At 39.8% G+C, this 20,870-nt stretch overlaps 1 protein-coding gene across 1 annotated transcript in view; it reads left to right on the forward strand.

Annotated features, from left to right (window-relative positions):
* The window catches only part of map3k5 (mitogen-activated protein kinase kinase kinase 5), an 86,981-nt gene extending 67,353 nt beyond the window's left edge, over positions 1-19,628 (forward strand). The window contains exons 18-30 of the mRNA XM_086264799.1: positions 1,990-2,095; positions 5,217-5,374; positions 8,148-8,325; positions 9,504-9,521; positions 9,897-10,074; positions 10,902-11,070; positions 11,413-11,598; positions 12,537-12,642; positions 15,741-15,984; positions 16,082-16,194; positions 17,342-17,463; positions 17,569-17,645; positions 18,373-19,628. Coding sequence (XP_086120925.1) covers positions 1,990-2,095; positions 5,217-5,374; positions 8,148-8,325; positions 9,504-9,521; positions 9,897-10,074; positions 10,902-11,070; positions 11,413-11,598; positions 12,537-12,642; positions 15,741-15,984; positions 16,082-16,194; positions 17,342-17,463; positions 17,569-17,645; positions 18,373-18,433 — 1,716 coding nt within the window. The 3' untranslated portion in view covers positions 18,434-19,628. The remainder of the gene's footprint in view (positions 1-1,989; positions 2,096-5,216; positions 5,375-8,147; positions 8,326-9,503; positions 9,522-9,896; positions 10,075-10,901; positions 11,071-11,412; positions 11,599-12,536; positions 12,643-15,740; positions 15,985-16,081; positions 16,195-17,341; positions 17,464-17,568; positions 17,646-18,372) is intronic.
* The last annotated feature ends 1,242 nt before the right edge of the window (positions 19,629-20,870 follow it).

Here is a 20,870-nt window from a genome sequence, read left to right on the forward strand (position 1 = left end):
TACCAGATAGTAAAGATGCTGTTTAACGCTATAAAATTGGGCCATGCTTTAACATGGTGGTCAGTGGAGATTCATTTGTTTTTGCAGCCAACCTCATATAGCCATTTGTGAAACTGCAGCTTTTTACACTCATGTTAAAGCCCAGGAGGTTTCAGACAAAATAAACTCAAAACATCTTAAATTTGCTCTCATTGTTTGCACTTTACAAAGTGCACTACATTGCCACAGCACAACTTTGCACAAAAAAAGTGTGTAGGACATGGTGCATTTTTAACCTTTACATTAGGTTTAGTAAACAGAAGACCTAGTAAGTGTGAGAGCTACAGTAAGTCGACAAACATGCACCAACTACAGCAACTCGAGTTCTGTCAGCAGGAAAAGAAGAAAGAAGTAAGTGCCGTGTGACAGACAGATGATCTCTGCGCGGTCTGCTGCAAAAACACTAGCTGAGAAATTAAAGAAACACTTTTAGTTCTGATCAGCTTCATACTCCTTACATGTTTAATTTAGCACCTCCAACTTTATGAAACATTATCACTGTCATACTTTGAAGCACATTCTCATTGCTAACAAGTCAACTGATGGTCAGAAACCTCTTCTCTCCTCTTGTGTATTTGCAAATAGTGCTTCAGTATTGTCTTTTTTGAGGCACATCAAGCCCCTTTACTTTCTGTGTCCAAAATGAGGAACAAGAGGTGACACAATCACACAGACCTCTAACCACTAAAGTTTTAGGAATTTCTGGAATCAGATGTGTTTATATAGTCAATTTTTTTTGCATTTTATTTCACGTTTATATTTGTTTCCTGTCACTGTTTATGCACATGTTCAGATGTAGGGGGGGAAATCATCCATGTCTGCACCAAGCTTCTCTGATATTTCCTTGATTACCACAGTTATACACAGCAGTCAGGGCATGAGCAGAGCAGTTTTCTGTCACTAGTCCTGACCAAACGTCTTCATAAGATGAGTTGGAACCTTTTAAAGTCAAAGTTTTAAAACGCTCACAAACTCAGGTTAACACTCAGGTTTTGCTTGCTATGAACTCATTAAAAAGGTGCCTTTGCTTCCACTTCAAGTGGTGGTGAATTTGACAATCTTTGCTATAAAAAACCTCCAAGAGATAAATGATTCCCCAGCAGTCTGACTTAATCAGATCAAACAGAAACCTTCTAAATCTGGAATTCAGAAAAGTCTTTTTAGCGCAGAATTCCCTCCTGGTGTTACTCTGGACAGATCTTTTTTCGCTTAGCAGCAGAGGATGCACAGTATCTCAAAGAGGAGGATGTAGAAGTAAAATGATATTTAATGCACATAAGGATCTCTGAATGTTTTCAAACTGCAAACTTTATCAGAAGAATACAACACATTTGAGGAATGTAAACATAAAAATGGGGGGGGAAAAACACAGTACTTAGAACTGATAAATCTTTCATCCGCACAAAAAGTAATCGGATGTTGTTTTTTGGAAAAAGAGGAGCTTTCAGAGTGATGTGATTCAGCTCCTGCAGAATTTCAGTTTTTAGGGTGTGTTAAAACCTTGTTTGCTTGTTTGTAGTCTGAACATGTCTTCCATGTGACTGTTTGCACAGCGACTTTGATTTGCTGCAAATGCATTCAAAGAGCATCCCAGCTGCTCACACCATTTTCTTTGCTAGCCCATTGGCTACAACAGGAATCATTTTTTTTAAAGCAAGTGCCGCTCCCTTTTTTATCTCACTAAAAGCAAACCAACACTCATAACATTCCCATCGTAGGTAGTCATTAGAGTTAGAAGCCACATCCTTCTCATTTAACAACTCAGTCATATAAACTTCATTAGCACCACATAAATGTTAATCACCTTGTTTTGGCTTAGAGCTCCTCCTCCTCCCACACATGGTGTTGTAACCTACTGTTTCAAGATTTGCAAGCACCTCACGTTATCAATGCTATCACGGCTTTGGAATTTGGTGCATCTGTTCTGATGAATGTCTTTTCAATCCACAGGGTGATAATGTACTCATCAACACCTACAGTGGCGTCCTGAAAATATCAGATTTTGGCACATCCAAAAGGTTGGCTGGGATCAACCCCTGCACTGAGACTTTCACAGGTACAGTCCAACCCACTATCTAGATTCTCTTCCCCATAAGCAAGCCAGTATGAAATACTTAAGCCAAGTAGAGTTGTCTCCCCTGTTGTGGGGAGACTACTAGAAAACTTTATGAAACATCCTTTGTTAAAATTTGCTCAGTAGTGTCTGAGTATCGAGCCTACTGCTGTTCTTTGATTGTGACTATTTCAGAGCAGTAATCCCATTTAAGTCCTTGGACAGTATGTGATATTCCTAAAAATAGCAGGCTGTTCCTATTTAGAAACTCTGGCTTTGGCTTGAGTCTGCAGTTAGATCAGCCTGATATGTAGACCTGTAATGTCAGTTGCCAGTTGTAGCATAGTTTGACCTCTGGAATTAGAGCATCTGACTGCTGCTCGAGGCAGACGGGGACTTACCCTGGAAGGCGGAGCTCTTTCAGGAAACTGGGCTACTCCTTGTTCTTAACCCACGCCTGCTATAAATGTGTGCTCGCCTGTTTTTAGCTCAGTACACGAGCTTTAAAAAGCAGCGGATAAGCAGCCTGCAGGCTATTATTAGAACAAAAGACTCCCTTCAGTGTGGACCTGAAAATGTTGCTTTGGACTGAGCTGTGATTAACTGACAACACTGAAACTCGTTGCTGTTTCTCACATAAGGCCATAAGCCTCGTTTAATCTTTTCTAACCTGATTGGCAATTTGCAGGAATTGTGTCATCACTTTTTGTTAGCTCAAATTGAAGCTATTTTTGGCATTTACATCAGTTCTTTCACAACCCTGCTGACGCTACTTTTACCTCACACAGACATTATCGGTTTATGAATATGATCAAAAACCAAAAGCCAGATGAAAGTTATTTTTAGTAGTTTTTGTTGGAGCTCTGCAGTGCAAACCGGAAGAGTTACCAACAGCAACAGGGATTTCATCATTAGTGTTATACAAGCTCCAAATTCCCAAAAAGTTGGGACCCTTTTTAAAATGTAAATTAAAAAAGAACACATTGATTTGCAATTCTCAAAAATCCATATTTTATTCGTAATAAAACACAGAAAACATGTCAAATGTTTAAACTGAGAAACACGGGAATAAGTTGGGATATGGCTATGTTTACCAGTGTACCTCTCTTCTTATAAAAACCATCTGTAAACATCTGGGAACTGAGGAGAACAGCTGCCAGACCTTTGGGAGAGGAATTTGGCCTCATTCTTATCTGATATAGCACTCAAACTGCTTAATAGTCTTAGGTCTTTCTTGTCATATTTTTCATTTCATGATGTTGTAATAGATGCAGTTTGAGGTTTAGCATTGTCTTGCTGAGATATGTAAAGTTTTCCCTGAAAAAGACGTCTGGGATTGGAGCATATGTTGCTCTAAAATCTGTATATACCTTTCAGCACTGATGGTGCCTTTGCAGGTGTGCACACTGACGTTTCCATAGGCACTAATGAACCTCTATCATACTGTAAGTGCAGACTGTTAAAATGTGTTCTAAAAAAGCTGAATAGTCTTTTCGTCTGTACAGAGGACGCTGCGTCCATGTATTCCAAAAAGATTTTAAAATTTCAATTCATCTGAGCACACAGCAGTTTTCCTCTTTGCCTCAGTCAGTTTTAAATCATTTTGAGCCCAAAGAAGGCAGCAGTGTTTCTGGATCATAGTCACCATGTCAGAGTCATGCCTGTTTTTAATGCTGCGCTGTTTGAGGGCTCAAAGATCACAGGCGTCTAATATTGATTTTCAGCATTGTGCCAAGCACACAGAGATTTATCAGTGAATTTTCTGATAATATTTAGTACTTTACATGATGAGATATTTGAAGTCTTTGTTATAATTTTGAAATTGTTCCACAAAACATCTGCCCCTCTTTGCTTCTGAGAAACTCCAGTCATGTTATTGAGCTGTTACCAATTAACCCAATTAGCTGGAGAATGTTCAGCTGTTTCTTTGTAGTACTGGTTAGTTTTTAGTACTAGTTTCTATTGTCCTTTTTGAGACACTTTGCATTTGATATGCTTCATGTTCTTTTGTAAAAAAAAAAAAAAAAAAAAAAAAAAAAAAAAAATATATATATATATATATATATATATATATATATATATATATATATATATATATATATATATATATATATATATATATTGATTTATTAGATTTGCAAATCAATGCATTCTGTTTTTATTTACATTTTACAGTGTCCCAATTCTTTGCTATTGGGGATGTACATGGAACAATAGTGGAGGGAACAAAATAAGCAACAAAAGCACATTTTTCTGCAAGAGATGATTAGTCTAAGAAATAGTTTTAAACTGGGTGTAATCAAGGTTATTGTTTGCCTTTCCCTCACATTTAGGAAACTTATAGTCAATACTTGAACTATTTAATTGTTCCATGACTGAGTTGCTCAATTATTTGGTTCATTAACTCTTATTTGATTGGGAGTAAAGTAAGAGTGTTGTGATATTAAAAGACAGAGGTTGTGGTGGAAAATGATCCCAGGCAGTTGCGCTGGATGCAGGTTTAAGAGATTGATTAGGACATGAACAACAATAAAATAAACTGGTATTGCTGACCCTTTGAACTATCTTTAAACATTGTTTTTATCTGACACCAAGGCTAACTGACATAAGCAAAATGAGGCTGACTAATTAGCATATCATTATATAATGATATAAACTGAGCAGCTATCATTGATGCTATATTTACACACATGTTGTTTACATAAGCAAGAAATAAATCATTTAAAATCTGGTATACCTCTCAGCTGAAGTGTACGTTTCACCATGAGAATACCAGCAGTGTCCCTTTTAGTTAGCATAATAATGAAGCGTTCCCTCCTCGTTCCCTTTATAGCTGTTGCATAACTCTGTGGTTTGTCCAAGTTTGTTGACATTCATACGCTGAGTTGCTGCACTTTTACAACATTCTAGCAATGCTCTATTAGTAACAGGAGCGAATTAGATATTTGCGTCACAAATTCAGTCTGGGTTTCAAAACCTTTATACCCATAATCCACCCACCACCTCCTCTAATGCTCACTAATTGAAATGTTTTTGTTTCATTTGTTTGACACTTAAAAAATGAGTGGTTGAATTTGAGTTTTCATTATGTGTTTATTATTGTTTTTTGTGCGTCATTTTTCAGGCACATTGCAATACATGGCTCCTGAAATTATAGACAAGGGCCCACGGGGATACGGCAAACCAGCAGACATCTGGTCCCTTGGCTGCACCATCATAGAGATGGCCACTGGGAAGCCACCTTTCTATGAACTGGGAGAACCACAGGCCGCCATGTTCAAGGTGAGAGATTTGAACAGTGACATATCCCAATATCCTGCTGGGTAAGATGTCTAATTTTAGAAAACTGAAAGTAGAAGTCTGGCGAGCAGCTGTTTTCATAACGGCATCTTTCAAAAACAGTGGCAATGAACAGCTGCAGCTCTGCCAGGTCAATAAATATGAGGATGTTTGAGAGCTGATAATTGCACCCTTGAGACATCCAGTATGACAGGGCAAATAGTTTGCCATCACGTGTTATTAGCATATCAGCTTTACTCATTTGCTCCAAATGCATGATATCCTATCTATGTCTTTTTCAAACCATGACTAAAAACGACTGAAAGAGGGTTTGTTTCTACAAGAGAAAGACTGAAAACTCTTCTTCTTACATTTCTGAGTAATGTCTTCATTAGCATTATGCAACTGCTGATCAAGAAATCTCCTAATACCAGTAGCTGTCAATTATGCACCAGCCAAACAAATTTCCCACGTGTGGGACTAATAAAGGTTATCTTATCTTATCTTAAACCTGTAGTACTGTTAGGATAAAAGTCTTGTATGAGCTAATAAAAAAAATAAATCCACCCACAAAAAAACTGCAAAGTCATACAAGTAAATATTATGTTTAAACTCGAAGTCAGGATACAAGAGGAAACTAATTGAAAACACCGAAACTGACCAGTACTTTTTTCTTTTCTCAGTGCAAGTTTATTTAGTTTTTCGTTTACCCTTTGCTCAAATAATTTCAAGTATTTGTTCTCTGACCTTATGTAATGGTACCATTTTAGGCTTTTTTAAATACTTATGATGTCAGTAAGAACAAATGTGGTCATCTCATTCCCACAGCTGTTTTTTATTCCTTCTGTTTAAGAGGGGAAGACAGCTGGCGTAAAGGGAGATTGAAGGTATCTATAACAGTTTGTTTCACACACTCGATGACGTGATTGGTTAGATCAAAGTTCACGTTAAGATAAATTTGATTTCTTGAACTGTGAACTATATAAAACGACTGTAACAGAGTTCAAGAACTGAACTAAAACCCCTTTATTCAGAGCACAAACAGTAGATAATTGCAGCTTTTATCATATTGCAATGTCATTATTTAATAAAGAAGGTGACTCAGCTGTTATCACATGACTTAAACATGACACCATCAAGTGTCTGCTTGTAGGGAGAGATCACAAGAGAAACTGTTTGTTCAGCTGAAGTAAGGAGAGGTGGAAAACTATATATAACTGTGTCTGTTCTCTTTGGAAAAACCCTACCTTATGACTTCATGCCTCCAGCATGACACCATGTACCATGCTTTAACCTTTGCCAACCATCCAGCACACCCAGGGCTGTTTATGGAAACCTATTGTACATATAAACAGCTAATATACAGAGTACATTGTGTCCATTACATCTGTTTTTATTACAGAATTATGTTCCATGTCTTAAAAGAAAGGTGCTCAACGTAAAGAAGTCAACTAACAAACAAAATAACCACCAGTCTTTCATGCATGCTTATCAGTTCCCTCTTTTTATGAAAACAAAACCAGAGTCATTCTGCACCTGCATTGGTTTCAACCTGCAGGCTATAATCTGACCAAGCCCAGTAGAAACTACAAATACTGTCTGTGCACGAACATTTGTTTGAATGCAAACAAAAGCATAGCTCCGTAAGAGGAACTTCTACAGTGGGCCTTTAGTTTCTGTGCGGGTGTGTCTTTGCTGGATCTTGTTAACCACTCAGTTTACACGTGCATTTGCTTTGGATGGAAATTTAAAGCACTCTGTACAGTGAATTATTGTTATAAGCTATGTGTGGCCCATTAGGGGCAGTAGAGATGTTTAAGAGGTGTCTGGAAAACATTACAGCACTCCTGTCAAAGCTCTGAATCATGGAATTTTCCATATGATGTGATTTAATTAAATATGCTGCTCTGCTTCGGATGCTTTGAAGTTTAAAGAACATGAAAGGGGAAACTTGGATCTCATCACATTTTATCAATAAAGATCACCACAGAAGTGCAAGTAGAGTCACAAATCTCTTAGGAGATCTTGTGTTTTGTCTGCACTGCATTGTAGCATTTCTTAAACATTCGTGATATACTTTCAGTCATCTTTCTGGAATTTCTCAAGGGGTGGGATATCTCCCTGCTAATCTTAAATTCCTGCACATCAACAACAGGAATTTATCATGTTTTTAATGAGAGTCTTGTGCTCGAAGTATTGTTACTTTCAGCTGCTGCCCCAAGTCACAGCCAGGCCTCGTGGATAGTCTCATATTCAAACATCACTGTGTAAACACTGCTCTGCTCTTTGCTCTTGCTTCTTAAACTTAATCAGATAATTTGCCCATTGCAGCAACCTCACACTGTCTCGGTTATTTTAAACTTGTTTCACTGTAGCCAAAAGAAGTTACTGTTAGTTGTTTAAATTTTCCACCCCCTGTCTTTCCATGCACGTGCGTGAAAAGCATGTTATGAGAGCAGCAGAAGCAAGGCTAGCTGTACAAAACCGGGAACTGGGACTAAGTAGGGAAGAAGGAGTTGTGGTGGAAGTGGGCTGCAAAGTGGCTTGCAGGTGAATAGGCAATGGCCAGGCTAAAAAAGATTTAACAGTACACCATATATGAGATTTGCCAAAAGGTTGACGCATCATCTAATGTAGGCAGGCGTTGAGATCAGCTGATCTGCCAGGATTGCAGCTTAGCTTGACTTTTTCTCCTGCTTGAACTGACACTATGCTCATTTCTTTAAACTTGTTATATAGATTCTGAGTGCCTTTCATGCATGTCATTCTTGTGCAGGTGGGTATGTTTAAAATCCATCCAGAGATCCCAGAGTCCATGTCACCAGAGGCTAAAGCCTTTATCCTTCGCTGCTTTGAGCCCGACCCGGACCGACGTGCCACCGCGCTCGACCTGCTCACCGATGAGTTCCTCACCGTCACCAGCCGAAAAAAGAAGAGCAAGGGCAGCTTCACAGGTGGATCAGAGCATAGCTACATGACAATAACATTATTACCAAGACTATCCCCTCTATAACTTAAATAACTCGTTTTATTTCAGGAAAGTTTGAGACTCTTTGCTTTGCAGTCGTGCTAGTTTCTCTTATCTCCTTCACTCTCAGTTTCACTACAAGCGCCGAGCCAAGCAGACAAGAGACCAGCGAAGCAATTATAGCATTACGAGTAATGAAGAGAAATGATTATATACTGTATGCACAATAAAAGCTCCACAACAAGGACTTATCTGTTTAAAACAACAAGAGTGTGAGAATCCAGGAGGGGGAGTTACCTTAATCCCTATGTTGGATAATAGCAGAGGCTCACATACAAACTAGAACACATTATTATAAAACTGTGACATTGTTAATCCGTAAGACCGATAAAAAGTGACTTCAACTTTTCAGTCAGACTGGTAAACAAAGTTTCTGAAAGAGACCTGCTTTGTTTGACATCATTTTCTCTAAGTGTAACAAATTTCCTAATTCCTTCAGCCACTTATCGAAGGCTGCAGGTATCTCCGACTTCCAGGAATGTAGCAGAATTCTACTTACTTACAGCCTTGATAAGGGAATGGCGTGAACCTCATAATGATCTTCCCCACTGCTAAAATCAACCACCTCAAGTAGTGCTCTAAGAGGGGGAAAAAGAAACTCCCCATTCAAAGCCTATCGAGCAACAGCCATTTTTAGGAGTTTTCAGTGTAGAATAAATGAATAGTGGATATCCTATTGACGATTCTGTTGCTATTCTATTATTATTGTTATAAAGTCGTCTAAATTTTAATAAGGTAACAAACAGTATCTCTTTAGATTAAGCTTTAAAGCAAATAGTCTTCAGTAGTAATACTAGTGGCTACAACCAGAAACCAGAAAGCTTCCAGTATCAAAAATCTTTGTTTGTAGTGATTACTAGATTCATCTAGTGCCAAAACCGTTTTTTAAGTGTTAAGAATTTCAGGCGCATCCTTCATTATTTGGATTGTAAAATAGTCATTTCCTGTTGGGTTTTCACCCCACGGCATCAGTCATGTGCCTTCACAGCAGTGCAGAAGATTAGAAAGAAGCTTTGTGCCTCTCTGCATGCTTTGAATGTTACCCTGCTTTCTGTTTTGTTCTTTTTTTAACTGCTGACACATATTTTCTGTTTTTCCCTGCAGCTCTGACACCAGGATCAGGTGAGTAATTTTGCTCTCTGCACTTTTTCAGACACATTTACCACTAGTGGGAGTACTTTATAAACTAGATGTCATTTCCATGAAACATCACCCTGCTTTACTGAATAGGATCTGGGCTGCGGTTTACATTTTTCTCTTGGTGGCAGCTACCTGCCTTGTACGACTCTGCCCTTTTGCCAGGATTCAAGATAGAGAGTAAACAACAAGATGGTTTCCCAAATGCTTGAATATGTTTTGTAATCTATTTGATCAGTTGCACACAAACACCATAACAGACAGAAAGCATGCTGCTATACAGCAAAATCTTTAGTTAGATGATGATCAAACAAACACCTTTACGATTTTGTTCCATCTTCTGTTCCCTGTGTCTTCTAGAGTATCTCCGCAGTATCTCGTTGCCAGTGCCCGTTGTAGTGGAAGACACCAGCAGCAGCAGCGAGTATGGCTCCGTCTCCCCTGACAACGACCTCAACACCAACCCCTTCATCTTCAAGCCAAGCATCAAGTGCTACAGTGAAAAGGATGTCAAGGGCCAGAGGTCCCTCTTTCTCAGGTAGAACAACTTGGACACCTCAGACGAGTCATTTTGCCTTAAATTATTCATTTGTTGTTACAGCCTTATGACTATAGTATTGATTTAGACTAAACCAGTATAAAAAATGTAGTCACCGTGACTTCACCCATTAGCTTATGTACATACGTGTTGAAGCCTTGAGTTGAGATGTCTTGAATCTCTTTGGGGGTTTTTTTCTCAAGCAGAGCCTGGCAAGCCCGATTATCAAGCTCTATTCATAGACTGTATGGATGCATCACATAGATACCTGCTAATTAGTGCTAAATGAAATGTAAATAAAGTGCTAGAATTACACTCACCAAAATTGGATCACAGACTCCCCGGATGGGCTTTTAGTACAATTAACCACACAGCAAGACGTCAGATAATTTAATTAAAATGCTTCTGTCTGTCAGAGTGGCTGCGCCCCTAAAAATCCAAAATAATATGAGATTTCACCACCTGTACACTTGTTTTAAAGGTTAAAATCAGCAACAGAAAACAAAACCATTTCAGTATCAGGTCGTGAATGTCTTTATTTATGCTGTAATCTTGCACATTGTAAAAAGGGAGTTTATGGGGATTCACTCGCTTTTGAAGCTCGCCTCCGCCTCCTTTCATTCCTGGGTTTTTGTGTCCTACAGTGATTTAAATTTAAACATGTTCATGTTTAAAGCAATGCAAAAACTTATTTATCTTATATTTAATGTCACCAGTAAAACATACTTAATTAACCTTGCTGATTAGTACCAATAGGGAGGGTACAGCAACCTGTACATATAGAAGGAACAAAAAATTCAAATGGGGTTTCTACTTTTTCTACTCAGCATTCCAGTGGAGAACTTCGAGGACCACAGTGCCCCTCCATCACCTGATGAGAAGGACTCGGGCTTCTTTATGCTTCGGAAAGACAGCGAGAGGCGAGCTACCTTGCACCGTATCCTTACTGAAGATCAGGCCAAGGTGGTGGCCAACCTGATGGAAGCCCTGGCACAGGTTGGAAACCGTTGAGAATGAATAGATGGATATAGAAGTACATTACAAGTTCAACAACACACACTTGTTCACAGGCATTCCAGTGCAGTAGCCAGGCTGTGCATGGAAAGATTAGCTCAGCTGTTACAGTTAATTAAATGAAGGGACCAAATAGCCAAAGGGATACTCAAATGAATTACTAACAATTAAACAAATTTTAAACTGTACTAAAATAATTTAAACATGGAAAAAATTTCTTAAGTCTATCTGATAGGGATGTTAGTAAGTTGGAGTTGGAAGCTCCTGTTGTAAACCTAAACCACCATTTTCATCTCTTCTTTCCCCGCTTGCCTCCTACCTCAGGGCTCAGAGGAAATGAAGCTAAAACATCAGCACATCTCCACCCTTGTGGTGAGTCTTGCTGACTTTGTTCGGATGGCAGACAGGAAAATCATCGCCAACACCCTGTCTCAGCTCAAGCTGGAGCTAGACTTTGACAGCACTGCCATCAGTCAACTGCAGATTATGCTGTTCGGCTTCCAGGATGCTGTAAGTGCTAATAGAAATACCGTGAAAAAGATACTGGGTCAATCCAATGAATTTCAGCTACATTTCATCTGTGATATCCCACTGGGCTCATGAATAATTGATCATAATTGGAATATGAAATATAACCCAAATCAATAAAACATGTCTTGTGTTTGCTGCAGCTTTTTAGTTTATAACCAAGTGTCTTTAGCTTACCCACAGTAAGGATCAAATTTTAGTCTACAGCGGTCACAAACCTGAACTGCTACATTGATGATTTGCTGCTGTAATTCTCCTCACAGGCTCATTATTTTCTGATTTCCTGTTATTAAGTACCCATTTGAAGGCAAAGGTGCTTCTCGCCGCTGCATAAAACAAAGGCTCTGAACAGTGTAATTGTTGTCATTTGAAATGGGCTGCAGACAGCTGCGGGCTGCCGTGTTGCTTTTCTTCCTGCTCAGAGATTAGACAGATGACTGTGGAAATACTTGTAACCTTTAAGTGAGGCGATAAAAGGGAGAGATCTGTCAGGAGTAATTGCACATAATGTTAAAAGGCTTATCTGCTCTCCCCCTCAGAAATGCAGTTATGCAGATGAAATGGCACAGAGCGAGTGGTTGTTTTCATATTTGTAAGTGGGATTGTGTAATCGTGCTGGTAGATGAAGCTCTGGTGCCTCCTGTTGGTCATTGCTGCAAAAAAATTAGAGCTTCACAGTGCGTGACTGCAAATATTAATAATGCCATGAAGAGTAGGCTGCTTTAAAAATCCCTTTGGGGATATTTAGTTATTGCGGCAGAAGTTAAAATGAAGTATAAACAATTCTCTTAAGAACAATTCTTGGAATGAAATCTGTGAGGCAAATACGAATGAACTCATTTTTATTTTAGGTGTAGAATCACTAATAGGTAAAACATTGTAAAACGTGCTCTCATGAGTGTGAACCTCTCCATTTCCAGGTGAACAAAGTGCTGCGAAACCACAACATCAAGCCTCACTGGATGTTCGCTTTGGACAACATCATCCGCAAGGCTGTGCAGACTGCCATCACGATCCTGGTGCCAGGTAGGATCATCAGTGTCTCGAGCAGAGCACCAGTAAATAAGTTATGACTCTTCCCTCGGGGCACGACTACTGATACAGGAGGAGGGCATTTGCTGCGCAGGCCTGTGTGTGTTCACAGCCTATTTAAAGACAGGAAGTAAAAGGGCAATAACTTGAATGGATTACACACCTGAGTTTCATGCAGGGCAGATATTATGTTTAGCTGATTATAGGCCCAGATTGAAATGAGGAGAAGTTCTAGTTGAACTGTGTAAAGTGGTTCAAGAGAGTTTCAGATCTACAATGTGAAATTATTTCCTGTTTTCACCAAAGAATTAAACTCATAAAACATCAATAGTCAGTGGGATGAGTGCTAAATTTAGCTATAGTTATGTCACAGACACCCAGCGCTATTTTTGTTTTCTTCCACCTTTGTAATGGTGTTTTGTAACAAAGAACCAACAATGTTCAGGTGTTTGCTTCATTATCAAGTTTGAATCTTTAAAAACACACTCGAGTGGAGATCTTATCATACGTTACAACAAAGTTCACTACTCATAACCCATAGGAAGTATTCTGTATCAGTATCAGTACCAGATATTAGTTATATATATATATATATATAAGGAGAGCTTAACTTCTGTCTCGCTAGCTTGCCCTGCGCTCTTCCTTCTGACTATGCTGTCTGTGTTGAACGCTCAGTGGATCTGCGCTGGACAGTGCAGCCTAGGCGGAGTAGTCGAACACAGATTCACTGAGCGCATCGTCAGAAGGAAAGTTGATAAAATAAATTACAAATGTTGTATTGTTCGATACATATGCGTACCGAACCGAAAGCACTGTATCGAACGGTTCAATATCGATACGAATATCGTTGCACCCCTAATATATATATATCCGTCTGTATATACATATGTGTATATATATATATATATATATATATATATATATATATATCCATCCATCCATCCATCTTCATCCGCTTTATCCGGGGCCGGGGGCAGCAGCCTAAGCAAAGAGGCCCAGACCTCCCTCTCCCCAGCCACCTCCTCCAGCTTATCCGGGGGAATACCAAGGCGTTCCCAGGCCAGCCGAGAGATATAATCTCTCCAGCGTGTCCTGGGTCTGCCCCGGGGCCTCCTCCCGGTGGGACATGCCTGGAACACCTCACCCAGGAGGCGCCCAGGGTGCATCCTTGTCAGATGCCCGAACCACCTCAGCTGGCTCCTTTCGATGTGGAGCAGCAGCTGCTCTACTCTGAGCCCCTCCCGGATGGCCGAACTTCTCACCCTATCTCTAAGGGAGAGGCCAGCCACCCTTCGGAGGAAGCTCATTTCTGCCGCTTGTATCCGCGATCTCGTTCTTTCGGTCACTACCCACAGCTCGTGGCCATAGGTGAGGGTAGGGACGTAGATCGACCGGTAAATTGAGAGCTTCGCTTTTACACTCAGCTCCCTCTTCACCACGACGGACCGGTGCAGCGTCCACATTACTGCAGCTGCAGCCCCAATCCGTCTGTCGATCTCCGGCTCCCTTCTCCCATCACTCGCGAACAAGACCCCGAGATACTTGAACTCCTCCACTTGGGGCAGGAACTCATCCCTGACCCGGAGTGGGCACTCCACCCTTTTCCGGCTGAGAACCATGGCCTCAGATTTGGAGGTGCTGATCCTCATTCCCGCTGCTTCACACTCGGCTGCGAACCGTTCCAGTGCGAGCTGGAGGCCCTCACCCGATGAAGCCAACAGAACCACATCATCTGCAAAAATCAGAGATGAGATTCTGAGGCCACCAAAGCGAAAACCCTCCGCCACTTGGCTGCGCCTAGAAATTCTGTCCATAAAAATTATGAACAGAACCGGGGACAAAGGGCAGCCCTGGCGGAGCCCATCACCCACCGGGAACGAGTCCGACTTATTGCCGGCAATGCGAACCAAGCTCTTGCAACGGTTGTATAGGGATCGAATGGCCCGTAGCAATGGGCCAGACACCCCATATTCCCGCAACACCTCCCACAGGACACCCCGAGGGACACGGTCGAATGCCTTCTCCAAGTCCACAAAACACATGTAGACTGGTTGGGCAAACTCCCATGCACCCTCAAGTATCCTGGAGAGGATAAAGAGCTGGTCCAGTGTTCCGCGACCAGGACGAAAACCGCATTGTTCCTCCTGTATCCGAGGTTCGACTAACGGACGAACTCTCCTTTCCAGCACCCTGGCATAGACTTTCCCAGGGAGGCTGAGGAGTGTGATCCCCCTGTAGTTGGAACACACCCTCCGGTCCCCCTTCTTAAAGATGGCATATACATATATATATATATATATATATATATATATATATATATATATATATATATATATATATATATATATATATATATATATATATATATATATGTGTGTGTGTGTATATATATATACATATATATGTGTGTGTGTGTGTGTGTGTGTGTGTGTGTGTGTGTGTGTGTACAGCAATATGGTGTACAAATCCCTTTTCAATGCATTATTAATACTGATGCAAAATATCAGTATTGGTATTAAATGATATCTGACACAAACAGCTTTACTCATCAGAGTCAGCACTTTGCGTCTCCTTGTGGTGGAAATTATCAATTAAATGAGGTTAAAGATAACAGCTGTTACCTAAGTTGAGGTGAAAAAGAAGGAACCAACAGATAACAGTGGAAAGCAAATCTGAGTGACTACTTGAAACAGAAAATCTTGACATTTTCATTTTAGTAAACAAATTATTGGTAAAGAAACAGTCTGAAACAATCCAGGGGTGTTTCGCTCATTTTAGTTCTTTGGCTACACAGAGCCCACTTTGTTCTTAAGGGGCTGAAACAGTAAAAATATTGTTGTTAAAAAAAGTGTTAAAAAGTAGAATGCTTTCTTGATATGTTTTCTTTTAATATCTTGAGAAAAAAAATAGAAAGTGCAATTTCAACAATAAGCCTCAGTTTTTCACATTTGGGCACTTTAATGAAACGGCATTGTGTTAATCAAATAAACACAACTGATTCCAGTCTCTGGAATTAACAATTCAGACAACCTCTCATGATCACTTTTATTACAGGGCTTCCTCTAAAAGTGATTCTTTCTCTCTGCATGCAGAACTCAGGCCTCACTTCAGTCTGGCCTCAGAAAGTGATGCAGCTGATCAGGAGGACATCGATGATGACGGCGAGCCGGACAGAACCTCCACGCACCAGAGCCGGGCGCCTCCTGGCGCCGCTCACGATGACACGGTGGCTACCTCGGGAGTCAGCACACTCAGCTCCACCGTCTCCCACGAATCCCACAATGCACAGCGCTCTGTGAGCATGGAGCTAGGGAGGATGAAGCTGGAGACCAGCAGGTAGGCATCTGGTTGAAGGCCGTTAACAACAGCATAGGACTTCTTCATTTAACCATAGTTTATCCGTTTTAACCTGCATCTCTCTGTTTTATTCCAGGTTGCTGGAACAGCTGCTGGAGAAGGAGAGGGAGTATCAGTCCATCCTGCAACAAGTGCTGGATGAGAGAGAGCAAGAGATCAGACTACTGAAGCTGCGAACTGAGCCTGAAGGTCTCTACTTTAGTCTGAATTACTTTCTCACACTCCTTTTGCTGCTTCTGGTATTTTTAGTCTGTCTTTACTTTTTAAAGCCAGCTATTTCTCACTGAACAGACTCGACTTTCACTTCTGACTTTTAAATCAAAATGTACTTTATACTTCCTAGAGCCAATGTTAATTAAAAGTTTTTCCCTCTAGTTCAGTAAACAAATTAAACAAGCCATGACAGGAACAATGCACATGAACAAAGCTTTCTTATCACATACCGGAGGTGTAAATTAAGTGACTTCTAATTTGCTGGTCTGATCAGCTATTCCAATATCCAACTCCGAGCTGGTGATGGGGGGGTTGATATCCACTGATGATGGTTGCTTTTCTGTAAGGGTAAAACTCATTATAAGAAATTAGTAGAGCAGCTTTAAACAATCTCAATTATTAGGCAAAGTACACTAAAATTAAGATATTGTCATCCACTGTGGCCATTTCTCTTATACAGAGGCTTTTATCTGACCAAATAAGAGTACGCGTCACCTTGAAAGCAACATTTAAGGAGGTTTAAGAATATTAAATGTTCAGTTTACACAATTGCACAAAGCTGTAGCGATAGTGACTGTGACTTGTGACAACAAGGTTGCTTTTTTGTAGAGAAAAAGCAGCATATCCTGTTACTGCAACAGTTACACCTTTACAAGCTGCTTTACAAGCAAACAATCATGGCAAAAAGTTCCACATGAGTGCTGCTGTGAAATATGGACCTAACCACCGGGACATCATTTATTTGTTCACCTTCTATTTCACAGCCTCAGTTTTATCTGTTTTAATGTCTTATCTGGTTTCTTTTCTCGTACGATACATTAGCAGAGTGTCAATCAAAAGGTAGCTATGTCCAAAAACACTTAAACTCTTTAGGAAACTACTTGTTGAAGTGAAAACCAAAACAGAAGCACAATACTTTCTCATAGATTTCTGTGCATTCTTACTTTATCCCCCCAGCTGGCCACTTGAAAGAACGATGATTAAAGCCCAGACCCAGCAGCTATGTCCATCTGATACATGCGCTTCCTGTGTGTACGGCATGTTTGATCTGTCATTAAACTGGTTGTTTTGTTAATGTTTAAATGTTTGTTTTATGGAGTGTTCTCAAAATCTACTCTGTTAGACACCCCCACATCTTCGCATGACCTGGAGGGACAGAGGAGCCAACCTGCAGAGAGACATGACGACCCAGAGCTGACCAGCTGGCTGACACGTTACGGTGCTGACCAGGATGCCATAGACAGGGTGGGTCTCTGATTTTTTTGTTGTTTTAACAAAGCCCTTTTTAGGATGATGCAAGTAAAGAAAAACATTTCTGTAAATGTAATTTTCTCCACTTTGTTTCTTTAGATACTCAATGAGGAGTATACATTGTACGACATCCTTCATGATGTCACAAGAGATGATCTGAAGAGTTTAAGACTGAGGTAGAAAATGATTTTTTTTTCTTTTACTTTTAAATATTTCTATATTTGCTTCATATTTTGTGTTCAGTATTTAGTCCCCAAAATACGTGCTGAAACTTGTACCTGAAGCATGAATAAAACAAACTACTATGAAGTTCTTATTGGTTGTGTTTGATATCTGGCGCCACACTGTGGTCATATCAAACATTCAGCTATACACACCATATCTACTAAATTGCTTCAGGGTATCTCTAGGTCTTTTTTGTGTGATTGTATGTTTTGGGGTGGGGGTGGTGTTCCCCTCTGATGTTGCTGCATTAGAGGGGAACTTACTGTCTGCACATCTGACCCACAGGTTGATTGAAATTGTGTCATGCAACAGGACAATGATCCCAATCACAAAACTTAATCCCAAATAGAATGGCTAAAAAAGCAGGAAAGGAATCAATAGCCCAGTCAAATTCCAAACCTCAACCAGATTGATGAACTGAAGTAATGTTGTACCGATAAAGTCATACAGAAACATTAGTTATTACACCACAGAGACCAGGGAAAACTGTCCTTTTCATGACCGTACAGTCTTAACTCTGTGTGATCTGTGCTCATGAGTCCCTCTGACTCTCAGTACAAAGTAAACCATTTAAAATATGATATTTTCAAGTAGGTTGACAGCTGATGGTTTCTTACAAATGGTATAATATTCATTGGTGTGTGCTTTAAGCTAACAGTATTTTGTTTGTCTTGACAGAGGTGGGGTCTTGTGTAAGCTATGGAAGGCCATCACAGACTACAGGCAGAAGCTATTCTAAGGCCTTAAGTGGTGACAGCCACTCAGAGAAGCCAGGACTTTTTTTTGTCCCCAACAACTCCTCTTTACCTCAGCGTTTATAAAAGCAAGATCCTGGAGAAGAAGCTGTGTTGACCATGTTCCACCCACACAACAATCTTCTGGAGTATTTTATAATTTTGAAAACAAAGAGTTTGGATATTAGGTCATTTTGAAAGTAAAAATTAATGAGAAGTGCCACTAGTTTTGTTATACCTGATGGACAGGGCACAGCTTTTGTTACAGGTGTGTTTAAAATGACAGCTGGTAGGAAAATCTATTATTGAAATCTTGAAAACTGTCAAGAAAAACATTTTCTCCTGTCTTTACAAGATGTGACGTTTACAACTGATCGTTTTCTAATACAGGCCTGAGATACAAAATACTACATTCATCTGTACTGATATTTTTATCATTGCTTATCTTATCACTACTTTATTTAAATGTGTTTTAATTTAATTGTTATAGCAATCTGAAGGATGTCATTCCATGTACTGCTTTTGTTTTTTCTTTTATTTTGTTTTTTGTTTTTGTTTTTCAAACTGAGACTTATTTAAATTGTCCATGCTTTTTTTTTTCCACTTTTCCTTTTATAATATGAATCTACAATTTTATTTTTAAGAAATATATTATGTAAATATAGTGTTATATAATTCTATGTGGATGACATTTATGTACTTTGAAAAAGACATCTCTAAACACAGTCAAATCTCCATGTAGATTGGACCAAGTTTGCAATGAGCACATGTGAAAAATTAATTCTGTATTATTGTATTTTCTAGTATCACAAATCATAGATCATACTCACTTAATTGACAAAATTGTGTTTATCTTGCTTGTGTTGTGTCAGCTTCATTCAGTCAAATATATAAGTTGTAATGAAAAATTTGACATGCAAACAAACTTCATATGGAAGAACCTTGATGTACTTTTTTATTAATATTTTAAACCATAACATCAGAAATTGGGGGGGAATCGGTGAGCCTTGTGTCTGTTTTGTTTCAGATCTGATTCAAGATTGTTGTGATATATTGTTAAAATAAAACTTTTCATCTTGAAGCTGTGAAGGAACTGTGTTAGAAGTGTTCTTCAACAATTCACTCTAAATGTGGGAGCAGGGGGCTGATAATGAAAGTTGTTCTCCATAGTAAATTAAACACAAATAACTGTTTTGTTTTTTTCAAAATGAATAAAAAAGGCACTGCCTCTGTTCCAAAAGAGTAATTTCTGCACTTATCATCTAGAGGAAAGGTCGTTCATTTAGAAAAACAAAATGTTAACAATAAAAAGTTAGGACTTACTATATGAATCATATACAGGGAGTGCAGAATTATTAGGCAAATGAGTATTTTGTCCACATCATCCTCTTCATGCATGTTGTCTTACTCCAAGCTGTATAGGTTTGAAAGCCTACTACCAATTAAGCATATTAGGTGATGTGCATCTCTGTAATGAGAAGGGGTGTGGTCTAATGACATCAACACCCTATATCAGGTGTGCATAATTATTAGGCAACGTCCTTTCCTTTGGCAAAATGGGTCAAAAGAAGGACTTGACAGGCTCAGAAAAGTCAAAAATAGTGAGATATCTTGCAGAGGGATGCAGCAGTCTCAAAATTGCAAAACTTCTGAAGCGTGATCATCGAACAATCAAGCGTTTCATTCAAAATAGTCAACAGGGTCGCAAGAAGCGTGTGGAAAAACCAAGGTGCAAAATAACTGCCCATGAACTGAGAAAAGTCAAGCGTACAGCTGCCAAGATGCCACTTGCCACCAGTTTGGCCATATTTCAGAGCTGCAACATCACTGGAGTGCCCAAAAGCACAAGGTGTGCAATACTCAGAGACATGGCCAAGGTAAGAAAGGCTGAAAGACGACCACCACTGAACAAGACACACAAGCTGAAACGTCAAGACTGGGCCAAGAAATATCTCAAGACTGGTTTTTCTAAGGTTTTATGGACTGATGAAATGAGAGTGAGTCTTGATGGGCCAGATGGATGGGCCCGTGGCTGGATTGGTAAAGGGCAGAGAGCTCCAGTCCGACTCAGACGCCAGCAAGGTGGAGGTGGAGTACTGGTTTGGGCTGGTATCATCAAAGATGAGCTTGTGGGGCCTTTTCGGGCAGTAGGACTGGGAGTCAAGCTCAACTCCCAGTCCTACTGCCAGTTTCTGGAAGACACCTTCTTCAAGCAATGGTACAGGAAGAAGTCTGCATCCTTCAAGAAAAACATGATTTTCATGCAGGACAATGCTCCATCACACGCGTCCAAGTACTCCACAGCGTGGCTGGCAAGAAAGGGTATAAAAGAAGAAAAACTAATGACATGGCCACCTTGTTCACCTGATCTGAACCCCATTGAGAACCTGTGGTCCATCATCAAATGTGAGATTTACAAGGAGGGAAAACAGTACACCTCTC

Source organism: Aulonocara sp. 'chitande type north' Nkhata Bay, linkage group LG15 (genome assembly GCF_057382095.1).
Source record: "Aulonocara sp. 'chitande type north' Nkhata Bay isolate Kocher_YH1m ecotype deep benthic linkage group LG15, A_spYH_male_GT1.1, whole genome shotgun sequence".
In the NCBI taxonomy this organism is placed as follows: domain Eukaryota; kingdom Metazoa; phylum Chordata; class Actinopteri; order Cichliformes; family Cichlidae; genus Aulonocara; species Aulonocara sp. 'chitande type north' Nkhata Bay.